This window comes from Lucilia sericata, unplaced genomic scaffold (assembly GCF_015586225.1).
Source record: "Lucilia sericata isolate MDLA Ls3-8-SP2 unplaced genomic scaffold, ASM1558622v1 Contig001324F_arrow, whole genome shotgun sequence".
In the NCBI taxonomy this organism is placed as follows: Eukaryota; Metazoa; Arthropoda; class Insecta; order Diptera; family Calliphoridae; genus Lucilia; species Lucilia sericata.
Genome location: NW_023995269.1, coordinates 105,091 through 122,845, shown reverse-complemented (window position 1 = coordinate 122,845; position 17,755 = coordinate 105,091). Strand labels below are relative to the sequence as shown.

General features: G+C 29.9%; 2 protein-coding genes across 2 annotated transcripts in view; one reads left to right on the top strand and one right to left on the bottom strand.

Moving 5' to 3' along the window:
• Positions 1-17,755, bottom strand: part of LOC119610959 (inactive rhomboid protein 1-like) — a gene marked incomplete at its 3' end in the record, with an annotated part of 120,470 nt that overhangs the window by 4,942 nt on the left and 97,773 nt on the right. The gene's annotated exons all lie outside the window — the stretch shown is intronic.
• LOC119610958 lies at positions 7,549-9,598 on the top strand. Its single transcript, XM_037966383.1, has 3 exons — positions 7,549-8,495; positions 8,566-8,716; positions 8,797-9,598. Exons 1-3 carry the CDS (start codon positions 8,247-8,249, stop codon positions 8,916-8,918), a joined length of 522 nt encoding a protein of 173 aa, XP_037822311.1. The 5' UTR covers positions 7,549-8,246; the 3' UTR covers positions 8,919-9,598.

The window sequence follows — 17,755 nt, the reverse complement described above, 5'->3', positions numbered from 1 at the left end:
TTTGTTTACTATTATAGGAAATTACAATTGATGAAAATTTTTTATGTTTCAGTTTTTACGTTCAATATCACGTGAATAAATTCGCATTCAGTAAGAAGCTTGTATTTGTAGTTTCATTCGTTTAGCTTCCATATTATAGAAAATTTTGAAAGTACTATTTGAAAAAAGTACTATAAAATACCTTTTATAGATTCTCATTTAATCAAAAATTTTGTGTTTCTGTGTTCAATATTATATACAATTCAAAATATATAATTCGATGAATGAAAAAGTACCAAATGTCCCTTTCCGTAGATTGTCATTCATATTTTTATGTTCAAAATCATAAAAATATCAAAAAGTGCCATCGGAAAAACGAAAAAGTACAATTAAATTCTCATTTATTAAGGACCGTGTGTCATGTGCTCCGGTTAACCATTATAGAGAATCCAAAAGGTACCATTTGAAGAATGGAAAAGTACCAAAGACTTCCCACTTACAGAATATTATTCAGTCAAGACCATGTATGTTAAAATTTATGTTCCTAGGTTGAATACCATTTATGAGATAAAACGTACTAAAAAGTTCTCTCTTAAAGAATCTTATTCAATGAGGACAGAGTATGTTTAATAATCATGTGTTTTCAATTCATATTATATAACATACAGAGAGTATAATTTGAAGTAAGAAAAAGTACCAAAAGTGGAATAAATTGTACCTTAGTGGGAAGTGCTAATAAAAATATTACAATTTTTCCCCTTTTCGCTTAGAAATATACTTTTTTTTTGTTTCTAGGATCAATATTATAAAAACACAAAATGTACCTTTTAAAGAACGAAAGAGTACCAAAAAGTCCCCTTTTATAGGTCCTCACTTAATCCGGGCTTAATTTCACTAGGTTCAATATTATACAAAAATCCAAAAAGTACCTTTTGAAGAACGAAAAAGTGCCAAAAAGTCCCCTTTTATATGTTCTCACTTAATCCAGGCTCTACATACTTAATTTCATGTTTCTAGGTTCAATATTATAGAAAATTCCTTTTGATGAACGAAAAAGTACCAAAAAGTCCCCTTTTATAGATTCTCATTTACTCCGAGCTCTAGATGCTTAATTTCATGTTTCTAGGTTAAATTTTATAGAAAACTCAAAAAGTACCAGTCGAAGGACGAAAAAGTACCAAAAAGTCCCCTTTTATAGATTCTCATTTACTCCGGGCTCTTCATGCTTAATTTCACGTTTCTAGGTTCCATATTATACAAAAATCCAAAAAGTACCTTTTGAAGAACGAAAAAGTACCAAAAAGTCCCCTTTTATAGGTTCTCACTTAATCCAGGCTCTACATACTTAATTTCATGTTTCTAGGTTCAATATTATAGGAAATTCAAAAAGTCCCTTTGAAGAACGAAAAAGTACCAAAAAGTCCCCTTTTATAGATTCTCATTTACTCCGGGCTCTACATACTTAATTTCATGTTTCTAGGTTAAATTTTATAGAAAACTCAAAAAGTACCATTTGTAGAACGAAACAGAACCAAAAAGTCCCCTTTTATAGATTCTCATTTACTCCGGGCTCTACATGCTTAATTTCATGTTTCTAGGTTCAATTTAATAGATAACTCAAAAAGTACCAGTCGAAGTACGAAAAAGTACCAAAAAGTCCCCTTTTATAGATTCTGATTTACTCCGGGCTCTACATGCTTAATTTCATGCTTCTAGGTTTAATTTTAAAGAAAACTCAAAAAAATACCTGTGTAGAACGAAAAAGTACCGAAAAGTCCCTTTATTATTAATTTCATGTTTCGATTTCAATATCAAAGAAAACTCAAAAAGTACCAGATGGAGAATGAAAAAGTACCAAAAAATATCACTTGGTACCGGGGTTCCAAATAACACCTCATTAGCATATTCAGTGTTTCTAAATCTAAAAATTTTATCTAAATTGGATCATTGTGTTTGAATAAAATCAAATTTCCCGTTTTACGGGAAATTTTACGAAATAAAAATTATATTCCAAAATGTTGCAACATCGTAGTGGGAGCCCGTTATTATGTATTTATATGTATAAGTTAATAAACCAAAATCAATGTTTTATGAAAAAAGTACCAAAAATAGGTACAATTTTCACCCCTTAAACATCCGAATAACCAAAAAGTACTAAATTTATATTTTTATTTTTTCGTCAAGTTATGAAGGAGTCAAAAATATTATTTGAATGTTCAATGGTTTAAAAGATACATGGGGTGCAAAAAAAGTACCAAAATACAGTTTTTACCCGTTTATTCCCTAAAGTGGCCGAAATTGAAAAAAGTACCAGACACCTGTCCGCTTATTTTTTAAACGAACGACGATAAGCTTTAAACTATTTTTGTATCTTTTCTAGTTTAGGAGATATGAGGTTACCGAATTTACCCGTTTTTACCCTTTTTTACCCCATAAACATTCGAATTTCAAAAAATCCCGTCTTAGTGGATCTATTTGGTGGGAGACCAACCCCCTGTCCAAATTTCAGCTCTTTAGCTTTAACCGTTTAGGCTGTGCGATGATGAATCAGTCAGTCAGTCAGTCAGCAGTAACGTTAGAATTTTATATATATAGTAGGGTGATCGATTATTCGACATTTTCCAAAAACCGGTTTTCGAATAGTTCGAATAGCTGACATTAAAAAAAACCGGTTGATATTTTTCAAATTCAGAAAAAACCGGTTAACCGGTTTTTTTATAAATAAAAAAAAATATATTTTAATTTGAAAAACTTAATGTTCATGTTTAAATTTGATTAATAAAACATGGCCCGAAATGATTTTTAACAGTTTAAAAGATTATAACTTTAGATCTAGTCGTCTGATTTACATTATTTCTATAATATAAAAAAATTAGGAAAAAATTGGGACACTTCTGTTATACATAAGGTACTATGTAATCCTAGCTTATTTTAAAAGCCCTGTTTAGGAAATCCGTATAGGCATTCCAACACTTCCATAAAATTTCAGCCGTAAATTAATTATTGTAATTGGAATATAATCTTAAGATTGATAAAATTTTATCAAACAGTTATCAGTTTTACAAATTATTTTTTTTAATTAATTAGGAAAATCAAAAAAGTTTAACGCTAGTTCCTCGACTCGAATATTTTTAAAATTTAGACGGGCTGTATTATTATTTACTTAAAAATTTCATTTAAATAATCTTTGAATACAAAGCAAATAAAAGTATTCGAAACCGGTTTTTAAAAAATGAAAAAACCGGGTTATTCGATATTCGAAAAATCAACATTAAGAAAAAACTGACACTGGTAAAGCAGAAAAAACCGGTTTTAAAACCGGTTGAAAAATCGAGTCGATCACCCTAATATATAGATTATAGCAATAACAAAACGAACAACAACAACGCTAAACGAAATAAACACACACAAAAACAAAATACACAAGGCAGTAAAACCAACAGACATCCGAACATACGAAACGAAATACACAAAGAAACAAAAACAAAATACACAACGCAACGAAACCAACTGACATCCAAACATAAGAAACTGAATACATCAAAAAACAAAAACAATATACACAAGGCAATGAAACATACGAAACGAAATACTAAAAAAAAGCAAAAACAAAATACACAACGCAATGAGACCAACAGCCATCCAAACATACGAAACTGAATGCACCCAGAGATACAAGCCGATGGGAAATGATCGGCGGCGGCGGCGCAACCATTTTGGGTCGGAGGCGGCTAAATTGTCGGCTCAATTTAACTTTTTCTTTAGAAATTGACCTTATAAGGTTTATTATATTGAAAAATCTTTGTATAATAGTCTGTTACATAGAAACCTGTCTCTATATAAGTTTTTTTCTGCAGAAAATGGACATTTATAGTAGTTTTCACTATTTTAATATTAGCACAATATTGTGTGGCAACTCTTTTCAATTTGCCATAAGAATTTAAAATAGTGGCAACTCCGTTCAATTTGGTGAAATTATGTTCTGAAATACATGTGTGATTGTAATCTTTATCAGCGGCTACGTTTAAGCCAGCTTAGCTTTTGAGCCGAAAGAAGTCGGCGGCGGCGCGGCTTGCAAAATATTACCGGCGGCCAGCCGCCGCCGATTTGAGCCGTCTCGGCTTGTATCTCTGAATGCACCAAAAACAATATACACAAGGCAATGAAACACACAGCCATCCAAACATATGAAACGAAATACTCAATGAATAAGCAGTGTTGTTGTTGTTGCTTATATCAAAGCATGAAAAAAATTGTCTTTTTTATGAAATTTTCAGAGGTTGTCTCGGATTTTTGCTCATATCTCCGGTATTTATTCACCGATTTTGCTGATTTTAAATAGCGATCTTCTCGAAAGCATGTCTAACAGAATTACTGAAGATTCGGATCTCGCCGATCTGGGGTTCTCTAAAAACTGATTTCAACAAACACACAGACGGACAGACAGATTTTTTTTATTATTGGGGTATACATACATTTATGGACATATTTGATACTTGCAAATATAAATACAGTTAAAAATTAATAAAAAATCGCAAATCAACTAAATAACTTACTTATATGAAGAAATCTTCAGTACCAAGAATACACAATTAAAAAAAATAATATAATAAAAATTTAAACACTAAACAATTAAATTTTCAATGGCTCCTCAGAATCATCAATGTTCTTTTTGCAATCAAAAACAACTTAATGTTAAATTTATTGTATGTGGACAGTGTAATAATTATTTTCATAGAAATTGTGCACAACAACAAAACCCTAATTTAACAGATGCAACTATTGATGGAATTTTAAAAAGTAAAGGAAATACATTCTTTAAGTGTAAAGATGCATCCACTAATAACACTAAAGATAATAACATTGCAAAGAAGTTGGATGACTTAGAAGCAAGTATTAAACATCTGTCTAAAATAGTTGCTGAAGATATAATGACTAATCTCAAAGACATTAAAGTGGAATTCGCCATGAAATTAAAAGCGATAGAGTTGGAAGAAGATAACTTAAATCTACGGAGACAAATTAATCATCTTCTGTACAGAGCGGATATTTTAATAAGTGGCCTTCCCGCTACATTGTCGATTGAAGAGTTACACAATGCTGTTTTTAAAATAGGCCAGTTTCTGGATGTCCAAATAAGCCACGTTGACGTTAATTCTTGCACATTCATAAGACAAAAAAAGGCTGTAAAACTCAACAGTGTATATAAAAGGGATCAAATCATGAAAAATTATTTTGGTGTTCGAGTGATAAAACTTAATGAGATATTGCCGACTGATATTGAATCGAGAATATATGCCTGATGACACTACAAAAGTTTTAAACTTTGAGAATCTGCGCGAGTTCTTCAAATCAAAATTGAAACCAAGTGATGATGTTCACCTGCCTGCAGTTGATTAATTTATAAATTACTGTTTTTTTTTTTGTTCTGCATGATCTTATGTACTTTAATTTTAATCTCATATTTTCTTCATATTTTGTACAATTTGTTAAGATATATATTTTTATTCTTTTTGCATGCTATGTATTTACCAAAACATACGAATTACCTTTGGTTTTCTTTTTTGTTAAGTATAAATGCAGTTTTCTAAGTTATTTAAATAAAATTCGATATGTATTCCCAGAATATTTAAACCTATTGTGTCTCTTGATAAATTTTAAAGTAATATTTAATAACTGATATTTAGAATTTTTTTGGATTGTTAATAAACCTAAATTAATAAAAGTTTTAAGCTATTTGAATATAAGTTTTATGTCTTAATACAAATATGGGTCGCGTCTTTTTCTGTTCTAAATGAAATTTTATTTGATTTATCTTCAAGATTCCACCATGTAATATTTATGGGTGATTTTAATATAAATCTCTATGACTGTAATAACCTCATGCGGCCGTTTTGTTCTTCTTCCAATCTTCGTTTGGTTCATAATAGTATGCCGACACACTACAGCATGCGCTATGAGACTTGCTCCTTGATTGATTATTTTTTTGTATCTCGTATAGAATATGTGTGTGCTAAGGGGCAATTTCAAATACCAGCAATTAATTCATATCATGCTGCTGTTTACATTTCTTACGATATACAGTGTTCAAAGGGACCTGATATTATTAGGATACGGGACTACAGAAATTTTAATATCTCACAATGTTTTGAAAGTATAGATAGGGAAGATTTTAGCCCAATTTATAATACTAATGATACAAATTTCCAGGCTAAATTTTTTTGTGAGAAACTATTAACATTGTTTGACCAGTACGTACCTCTTCGAACCATTAAACAAAAGAAAAATGCTAATTGGATGGAAAGCAGTGGAATAAGGAAGGCAAGGGAAAGGAGAGATTTCTCATTTAGGTCTTATATGGAGGCAAATGGTATTTATCCCCATTACCAAATTCGCCCTTGGTCTTATATACTCAACAAGCAAATTCCATAAATAATGTGTTTACTTTTAGAAATGTATATATGACTGAAGTTTGGGAAGCTCTTTTAAATATTAAATCCAAAAGTATTGGACCAGACGGCATACCTCTTAAATTTCTAAAGGTTATTTTTCCGAGTATTTCGGCGCATTTGACACATATTTTTAACTCAATACTTACCTCGTCTACGTATCCTGATATTTGGAAATGTTCAAGAATAACTTTAGTTCCCAAGGTCAAAGCTCCATCTTCATGTTCTGACTTCCGGCCGATTAACATTATTTCAGTTTGTTCAAAAGTGTTAGAGATTTTAATGAATAAGCAGATCACAGAATATATTAATAATCGTAATTTTTTATCTGATAATCAATCCGGGTTTAGAAAGGGTCACAATACGTCCGCTAAAGTTATGGATATTGTGGAAGGAGTAAGAGTAGCTTTGGATCAAAGAAAGCTAGTATCATTGGTAAGTCTTGACTTCAGTAGGGCTTTTAAGTCCTTATCTCATGAAGTTTTGTTGAACAAGCTTTTTCAAAGGTATAACTTTTCAATTACATCCTGCCATTTAATGGATAGTTTTATTAGAGGTATATCACAATTTCTTCTACAAAATATGTTAACCGTGGTGTACCACAGGGGTCCGCTTTGGGTCCCCAATTATTTTTATTATATATCAACGACCTGCTAGATCAATTATCAGGACTAAAGACATATCTTTATGCAGATGATTTGCAATTAGTCGCAGTCTCAGAGTCGGTCAGTGGATTGGAATTGATTATTAATTTGAATCTTGAACATGTAGCGGCTTGGTGTACAAATAATTTCATTATATTAAATTCTCAAAAGTCAAAAGCAATGTATTTCGATAACTTTAATTCTCATATTTAAATGTTTTAGGAATTTTTATTGATGGAAATTAATCTTCTTTAATCATATAAACTTTGTAATATCGAGAATAATTTTTATTCTTAGAAAGTTATATGCTACTAGTTACCATTTGCCAATTAAAGTGAGGAAGAGTATCGCACACGCACTGCTTATGCCCTTAATGTTATATGGTATTGAGATATATTCCTTAACAACCCTGTCGGATAATGTGTAGCTGACTACAAAAATAACTAACTTTATGTTAACTTTTATGAACTAATTTTAAGCTATCTACTACGCAATGCAAAATTTGCGTTAACCAAAGTGTATATTCTGTACAGTAATTTTTTTTTCTTTTGGTTAGTTGTTCGCGTTTGTTTTTTATTTGGGTTTTCCCCTTTTAGTTTCATATTATTATTTTGAAAGATACCAAAGTTGATTAGAAGTAAAGCGCCTACAAGAATGTTTTATTCAGTACGTAACGTCGGTTGAGCCGTCAGTATAAAATGTATTTGCGTATACATATCTTCGTTTTTATATTTATATCTACATACATATGCAACTAAAGGATTACAACAACAGATAGTCTAACAATATGTCAAAATTGTTCATGAGTAAGTTGAACTCCGACTATTTTAGGAGTTAAATATATATGTTTAATACATATTATATAATCAATAATAATCTGCAATTAAATATGTTCTTATTAAATATCAGCTTCATTCAGTTTCATGCAGCACCGGCCATTGTCGCCGCTAACCTGTTGACGCCGTCGAGTTCAGTTAACAGCTTCGACTTTTGATTAGTAAACATTCTCGCGAGTGATATCGAAGTTTTTCTTAAAGATATATATTATTGTTTAATTTAAAAGATTTTAAGTGTGGTAAAATAAAATATAAATTAAAATATAAATATAAATATATAAATATTGTGTGATTGCTTTAATTTTAATTACAAGTGTTATTTGAATTGTTAAGCAAACATGAAAAGTGTTAGCAAAAGGCATATGAGGAGGCTTTTTAAAAAGGAAAGAATTTTATATTCCAACAAACTACTGTTGTGTAATGTAGCACAGTCGGAAGACTCAAACCCATCTGTTGGAGTATCGTGCACAAATGAAGTTGATATTCAAATGGATGACATTATTAACATTCCTGATGAACAATGCGTAGACAGAAAATCATTAAATGAAATAAATAGAAGCATTAGTGAAGAGAATCGTGAAGCTTATGTGAGTTTTCTGATCGAATACCCAAATGTATTCATATGTATTTATATAATTACTTTATTACTTTCTGTAGATAAATACAATGAAGTCACTATTGAAGGGGCGCCTACCGAAAACATTAACTGAAATAATATCAATAAATTTGTGCATGGACATAAATTTGGATGGAATTCATGGCAAAAGAAGATTAAAAGACTTCGAGGTTTTCTTTCACACCTTGACAGGTAACTTAAAATTTTTAAATTTATATATGTATGCATGTATTCTCAAAAAGCAAATATTTACTTTCGTATATTCTAAACAGATGCCTGTCGAACACTTGGGTCTCAAGATGTTGAAAAGGACATACGAAACGCCTTAAAAATAATAAAAAAATGTGCTATTCATGCGCAGTGCATTAAAAATAAGAAACAATTAAAAAATTAATTGTAACAAAAAACATTTAATCGAATATTTTTTATTTAAGTAATTTGAGTAATCTTTTTTTAATGTTTTTGAAAATCGTTCCTTTAATTTTTCCAAAGATTGTATGCATTTACCTTATAACAATAATATAATTTTATTTTTATGTATAGTGAAGTTTTTATAAAATTATTTTTTTTAAATTACAACAAAACATATTAAAATTTTTTATGTATTTATGTGTTTTTAAACAATCAAAAAATAATATATTTGGCGTATTCAAACGGTCTGCTATTAGGTCATATTGTCATAATGTTCTAATATATTATTTTAGTTTAAAAAAGTTTTTGCTGTGTTTCAAACAAAAAAGTTCTAAACTAATGAGACTTTTTGAACTATGTCATAAAATAACATTTATTTTGTTTGCAGTACATCAACAATTTGTTTAAACTAAAATAATATATAGGACATTATGACAATATGACCTAATAGCAGACCGTTTGAATATCCCAATTGTTTGTATGTATATTTATGTAAATATGTGCATATATGTATCATAGTGATTTTTTATATAATTCTTGAAAAGAGTCCATTTAACTTTTTGCAAAGTTATTTATGTATATACCTAAAAATAATCAAATATTTATTGTATATTTATGTAAATACATAAGTAATAGTGGTTTTTAATAAATTTTCAAAAATTACAACAAAACATTTTTGTATTCCGAATTAAAATTATTTATTCAAAATGTGACAGCTAGCTGAATAATAGTTAGTTTGCAGCTAGCTATAAAAAGTTAGTTTTCAGCTAACGTGTAAACAATCAACTTTTAGTTGATTTAAATCTAACTAACTTGAAGTTAATTTAAAAAAACCTACTTATAGCCAACTTAAAAACAGTTAGGTTACAGCTAGCTTCAAAAAATTAACTGAAAGCTAACGTTTAGTAAGTTAACTTTAAGTTAGTTGAAAAGTAATGCTGAGTCGGACAACTGACTACTGCCTAGGACATCACAATGTTAAAATAGTTAGTTGTTTCAATTGAAAAGTAATCCAAGTGTCAGTCAGTACTAGTTGCGAAATAGTTAGCTTTAAGTTAATTTAAAGTTAACCCAGTTTCCGACAGGGAAGCGATAATAACTTTTGCAGATTGAAGAAATGTTTTAATAGTATTGTGAGATATGTGTATCATCTTAGATCTCATGATCATATAACAGCGCATGTAACTGATTTTTTAAACTGTACTTTTGATGATTTTGTTAAAGTAAAGTTACCTACACTTTTTTATAAAACCTTCATATCTTACATCAAGATTTGAATTTTTGAATTCGGCTAAAACATCCTCACTCAGTTTTAATTTGTTGGTTATAAAAAGATCATTTCATTTGAGAGTGGCTCGGTTATGGAATGCTATTATACCATATAGCGAAAGACATTTTTCCAAGTCCGTTAAACAATTTTCTAGTTTTGTAATGGATCATATTTAGACTATGTGTTTCATTGTTATCACTAACATGTAATTATTAACAGTTACATTTAGAATAGACCCAAATTTGTATTAGGGAATAATTAACATTTATATAAAATAATTATTAATAAATATTAATATATAAGTTTGAATTGTGCTTACAATATATTTATCTAGTAATCAATTTTTGGCCTGTAAGGAGGCTTTAGATTACTTTCAATAAATGGAAATAAATAAATAAATAAAATAAAACTGATTAGCAGTGTTGCCAATTTAGCACTTTTAGTGCTAGATTTAGCACTTTTTAAACTCATTTAGCACCCAAAAATTTAATCTAGCACCTAGCACCCTTTTTAGCATTTTTCAAATGTTTTTTGGTACTTTTTTAGCACATTTTAGGATTTTTGTACATATTCTTGTATGCCAATTTTAATTGTTCTTCTGTAAAAATATGGTTAAAAATTAATTATTAATTAATTATGTACAACAAAAAATTAATGTTTACTGGTTATCTGTAGAAATATCGGTTCGTATTTGATGAGCTTAAGTTACATTTTAAAAGGGCCACTTCCTATGGAAAATGGCACAAAGCTAAACTAAAATCTTATACATTTCCAAAAATTTTACAAATTTTATTCTTTACAAAGGATTTCATTTGTGTCTTCCCTTTAGACTTTTAATTAAAAATTCATTATAATTGTAAACTCAATTTCAAAATATTCACAACTAAAAATTTTTGCGTTACGCATCAACAAACTCGTTTAATGGAACGTTTCTGGAACTAGTTCTTTAATCAATGATTTAAGTTCGAGTTTGCTATCCTCAGATATAGTTCTAGAGAAGTTTTAGAGTTTTTCCAGCGATTTATTATTCAAATTGTTGAGATTGAGATCAATTTTTGGAAACCGTCAATTATAATTAAATTTTCTTACAATAAATTCGAGATATTTTTCTACTGGTTTGAAGTAGTTGTTTTTAAAATATGAACTATGTAAATATTTGTAACAATGGAAATATTGAAAGAAATTATTTCATCAGAACTTTTTGATCACAACATTTTTCGACAAAACTGTTTCGAGAATTAATGGCGATATTATTAGTTGCAATGTCGCAGTTCCAGAATCTGGTTGTTTACTTCCGATCTAAAAAATTCAAAAAAATGTATTGAATAAGCATTTCTAATTATGTATTAAAATCATCCCATAATAAGTGGATTTGGTACGTTTGCGTATTAACGTAAAAACATTATGTAGTTAAAAAATACCAAAAAATAAAGCTATTTTAGAAAAATTGTATGGGAGCCATATAAAAAATTCTCTTTTTGGGATAAAGTAAGAATCGAAAAACTCTAAAACTAATTATTATAAACATTTTGTTCTGTATTAAAATCAACCCATAATAAGTGGAGTTGGTCCATTTGCGTACTAAGCTAAAAATACTATTTATGTAGTTTGTTTTAAAAATTTAAATTTAAATATTTTACAATAAAAAACCTTATTTTTGTTAGCACTTTCTAGCATTTTTTTCAAAACAATCTAGCACTTTTTCGCAATTAGTTTTTGGCAACACTGCTTGTAACCAAACTATAGGTCGCAATTTTGAAGATAATTCAATGAAATTTGGTACATGATCTTCTATTGTTGGACAAAGCCTATTGAAAATGGTTAAGATCGGTCCATTATTTCACCTAGCCCCCATACAACTGAACCCCTGAATAGGGCTTGTAAAGCTTCTAATCAAACTTCAGGTCTCAATTTTGAAGATAATTCAATGAAATTTGGCACATCATCTTCTATGGTACCGGAGACGAAGCCTATTGAAAATGATTGACATTGGTTCCTTATTTCACCTAGCCCCCCTACAACTGAACCCGACGAATAGGGCTTTTAAGTTCACAATTATGTTTAATATACTCGTATCTCGACAAAAAATGCATAACCAAGTTCTACACTAGCCTCGATGACACTCATTTTATAATTATAGGGTCTCATTTGACCTTAGCCCCTATACAAAACCCTTTTCAAAATTTGACTTAAATGTAACAAAACCGATATGTTCATTCAGTTATGAAATATGTGTGTTTACGTGGTTATCGGAAATGTGCCTTATATGGGATTTATGCCCAATTATGTACCGATCCAAAATGCATTTTGCAGAGTGATATATGTATGTATACACAATACATATATATGTTGAATATTATTGCAATATCTTTATTTCAATTAGTTATGTGCATTTAAGTTATTTTCTGAAGTTGACCTTACATGGGAGCTGTGACCAATTACGAGTATCTACTTTAAACACATTCATGATGAATTTTATACCGATAATTTCATTCAGTTATGTAATATGTGCGATTACGTGGTTATCGGAAATGGACCTTATATGGGAGCTATGTCCAAATATGGACCAATCCGAAAAATATTTTGCAAAGTGATTTATGTATACACAAAACATGTTTATGTTGAATATTATTCCAATATCTTTCTTTCTTAATTAGTTATTAGTATTTAAGTATTTTTCGAAAGTGGACCATATATGGGAGCAGTGACCAATAATCGACCTATACAGATCTACGTTGGTAATATGATTTCTGTTCTTATTATATATATATGTGCAAAATTTCGTGGTGATACCGATATTTTTGCCGAAGTTATTAGCGATAAATCTATTTCCGAGAATATGTACCTTTGTATGGGGGCTATGAGAAATTTTGAATCGATTGTTTTGAGTTTGAACAATTTTAATCCCTGGGTAAAGAAAATAAGGTGTGACAAAATTCATTCCATAACCTTTAGTAGTTTCTGAGAAAACTACTCAAGAATTAGGAAACAAAAACTTAATTTTTTTTCGAGGTAGTCTGAAATTTTTACTCATAACTTTTTACGTTGTGGACCGATTTGGCTGATTTTCAATACCAAACTGCTTAGGACAATAGTGAATATTTTCAGTGAATTTGGCTGCTTTATTTTGCTTAGTTTTAAGGTGAAAATGTTTGAGGCAGACAGACGGACATACGGACAGACAGACGGACACAGCTACATCGACTCAGAATTTCATAAGGATCCAGAATATATATACTTTGTTGGATCTCAGATGAATATTTCTTGGTGTTACACACAGAATGACAAACTTATATATACCCTCTATCACCACTTATGGCGGTGGAGGGTATAAAAAAAGATTTCTTATATACACAAAATATCCTTATTTCGATATCTTTATTTAACAATGAAATGTGCGATTTTCTGAAGTGGACAGATATGAACAATTATGAACCGATCCATAAAAAACTTATTTTTATAGCCTTTTTATACACTACACCACCAATAGGCTTAGAATCATTTTCTGAGTCGATTTGGCATACTTTAAAGTGGTGTAGTGTCCATTATTTCCCCTAGCCCCCATACAACTGAACCCTGAATAGGGCTTGTAAAGCTTGTAATCAAACTTCAGGTCTCAATTTTGAAGATAATTCAATGAAATTTGGCAGATCATCTTCATGGTACCGGAGACGAAGCCTATTGAAAATGATTAACATTGGTTCCTTATTTCACCTAGCCGCCCTACAACTAAACCCGACGAATAGGGCTTTTAAGTTCACAATTATGTTTACTATACTCGTACCTCGACAAAAAGCTGCAAAAGCAAGTTCTATACTAGCCTCGATGACTCTCATGAGCAGTGTTGCCAAAAACTAATTGCGAAAAAGAGCTAGATTGTTTTGAAAAAAATGCTAGAAAGTGCTAACAAAAATAAGGTTTTTTATTCTAAAATATTCAAAATTTTAAAATAAACTACATAAATAATATTTTTAGCTTAGTACGCAAATGGACCAACTCCACTTATTATGGCTTGATTTTAATACAGAACAAAATGTTTATAATAATTAGTTTTAGAGTTTTTCGATTCTTACTTTATCCCAAAAAGAGGATTTTATAAATAATAAATAATGTTTTTACATTAATACGCAAACGTACCAAATCCACTTATTATGGGATGATTTTAATACAGAATTAGAAATGCTTATACAATACATTTTTTTGAATTTTTTAGATCGGAAGTAAACAACCAGATTCTGGAACTGCGACATTTCAACTAATAATATCGCCATTAATTCTCGAAACAGTTTTGTCGAAAAATGTTGTGATTAAAAAGTTCTGATGAAATAATTTCTTTCAATATTTCCATTGTTACAAATATTTACGTAGTCCATATTTTAAAAACAACTACTTCAAACCAGTAGAAAAATATCTCGAATTTATTGTAAGAAAATTTAATAATAATTGACGGTTTCCAAAAATTGATCTCAATCTCAACAATTTGAATAATAAATCATGCACCGTAAGACACGTTAATGGCCTGGGAAATTTGCAATAACTTTTAAAGTTTTCAAGCAATTTCTGTGTTCTGTTATATTTTCGAAATGCTTACTCTGTGCACATTACGATTCCTTTACAACCGCGATCGGCAGACATACACTACCACATTTTGCACTTGTATAAGTGTAAGAGCGAAAAAAACAAGAAATGAGAAATAGTTGTACTCTCATCTTCACAACAAGGCAGGCTTGGAAAACTGAAATTTAGAAATAATAGTAATCTAAAACAAAACTAATATTTTTTTTAGTTTAAGAGTAGCTCATATTGTTTTTGGGCTTATTTGCACATATTTATTTTAAATATTGTAATAGAAATATGAGCTTTGTAACTAAGTTTTTAATAAAATATATACCTATAAAGGGTAAAGATTTAACATAATTACACGTATATATTGGTAAATTATTGTAATTTGCTACTTAAGTTGTAAGAAAAAACATTTAAAAAAGTTTATAATTCTAAAAACTACATAATATGTGGTGTAGATGCTAAAAAATTACAACAATAATTAGAATTATCCATCCCTGCAAGAAACGAACGACAGCACAACCTCCTTCAATGACAGCTCATATGAGACTGAATTGTGTTTTCTATGCGTGTGAGTAGTCTGTGTAAATTTAGTAACGGTCAAAATACACAGTGTATAGGAGTTGCCGATCGTGGCTTTACAATAAAGTTCAAAATGTATCACTTAATGGCCAAATTTGAGCAAAAACTGAAAAAAGCTATGTAAATGCACTTGGAAACTTCAGAGCCGTTGCGCCACCTGTTTACGTTATCCTATCTGCCTAATTTTTTGTATGTCATAGTTTTACAGCCTGTCAGACAAAATTGTTTATCCTTTAGATAAATATAGCTAACACAATACCGGGGAGAAAATAGGATTAAAAATATGTAAATAAAATATAAATCATATCGAAAAAAAAAACACTTCGGTGAAATTATATGAGGTTTATAATGTAATAATTTCAACTAATTACATTAAATAAATCTATGTAAAAATTTTTAAAATTTAAAAATTTTTACGAAAAAATACGATATTTGTTATAATTTTGGAGATGTATACAAAATTGTGTTATGTCATTGAAACCGTCTTCCAAAGACCTTTCATATGATACTAAATTTGCACATGGTTTATTTGCAAGAAATATGACAAAAATAACAAAAACCTTAAAAAAGGACGTCAGTCAGCACAAAAAATTTAAGAAATGGTATCTTAGAATGAACTAAATTTTAATTTTCGGTGGGAACATCAGCAACTTCAATTTTGAGGCCACCCTAATGTTATTTTCATGAAAAATAGTAATGATAATATATTTTCAATGTTTTCACAATGTGGGATTTTTTTAATTTTTAAGTTAAAAATTTATTTCTCTTCGAAATTGTGGGTAGACAACTCTCAAACTATGCATATTACTCTACTAAAGGCAAAACATAGTTTGAAAATCCTGATCTCAGAACAATTTGTCAAAAAATAGTTTCTTACATTTTAGATAAATTGGTCTAAAATATTTAATAATTTCGGCCTTATTGAAGCTAAAATTTATATTTTATAATGACTAATAATACACTAATTAAGGAAAAAGTAAAAACCTTTATACCCACCATCAAAAAAGATGGGGGGTGTATTGTTTTTGTCACTCCGTTTGTAACACATCGAAATATCGGTCTAAGGCCCAGAAAAGTATATATAATTTTGATCCTCATTAGATTCTAAGACGATCTAGCCATGTCCGTCCGTCTGTTGAAAACACGATAGAGTCCGAACGGAAAAAGCTGGAGGACTGAAATACTTTTAATTGATGCAAGTTGTTTGATATTGAAAATGTGCAATACCGGTCCACGTTTTCGCATAGCCCCATAAAAGTGGCCTTCCCGGAAAACATGTTTAACAGTCATAATTGTAGAAAAAATACCCGTATACCGATCAAATTGCAAAAAACAAGTCTTATGTATATCTCTTTACCAACTTTTATGAGGATCGGTCCATAATTGACCCAACCCCCATATAAGGTCGCCTTCATAAAATTAATTTAACGCTCATTACTGGCTTAAAACGAATAGGATTTGTTCGAGTCAAAATATCTCAACCAAATTCTATGAGGATCGGTCCATAATAGACCCTACCCCCTATATAAGGTTCCCTTCAGAAAATTACTTTAAAGCTTATTACTGGCTTAAAAATACGAGTACAGCGATCAAATTCCACGAGGATAGCTCCATATTTGACCCTACACCCCATATAAGGTCCCCTTCAGAAAATCACTTAACGCTCGTTACTGGTTTAAAAAACGAGTACAGCGATGATATTAGACATACAAGTTTTGTATAAAAGAAAATCGCGCTGCAAAATTGTACGAAGATCGCGCCATAATTGACCCATTTCCCATTCAGAAATGATTTTAACGGTCATTACTGGCATAAAAATACAAGTAGATCTATGAAATTCGACACAAACAAGTTTTATGGGAACTGAAACTTTCCAATCGACTTCGATTAGAATTGGTCGCAAACAGTTCCTACCTCCCATTTAAGGTCCCCTTCAGGAAACTAAAATTGACCCTACCCCCATATAAGGTCCACATCAGTACCGCAATTCTGTAATTTTTTAATTTTAACTACCGATATCGTAAAGTAACGATAAATATCGGTTGCAGTAACGAATTTTCAATTCTGTAACTTTTTAACGACCTTAGAATATTTTAACGACAAAGATCGGAAAAATATGAGAATGTCAAAAGTTTTGTATTGAAATATTTCTAAAATATAAAATTATTAACGTGAACTTTTTATTTGTCGTTACATTGCCGATACTTTTCGTTATGTTTAACGAAAAAAATCGGTGAAATATAATTCAGAATACCACATAACGAAAATAATTGTTAACTTACGAATTTTTACTATTTAACGACTAAATTTTGTAGTTAAAAAGTTACTGAATTGCGATACAGAAAATAACTTTAACGCTCATTACTAGTTAAAAATACGAGAATAGTGATGAAGTTCGATATAAA

What these genes read in the sequence shown, in the direction of transcription:
- LOC119610958 (XM_037966383.1), top strand. Translation starts at nt 8,247, where the DNA reads ATGAAAAGTGTTAGCAAAAGGCATATGAGGAGGCTTTTTAAAAAGGAA. An exon ending in AAGAGAATCGTGAAGCTTAT is followed by an intron (nt 8,496 to 8,565) that starts GTGAGTTTTCTG and finishes TACTTTCTGTAG; the next exon opens with ATAAATACAATGAAGTCACT. An exon ending in TTTCTTTCACACCTTGACAG is followed by an intron (nt 8,717 to 8,796) that starts GTAACTTAAAAT and finishes TATTCTAAACAG; the next exon opens with ATGCCTGTCGAACACTTGGG.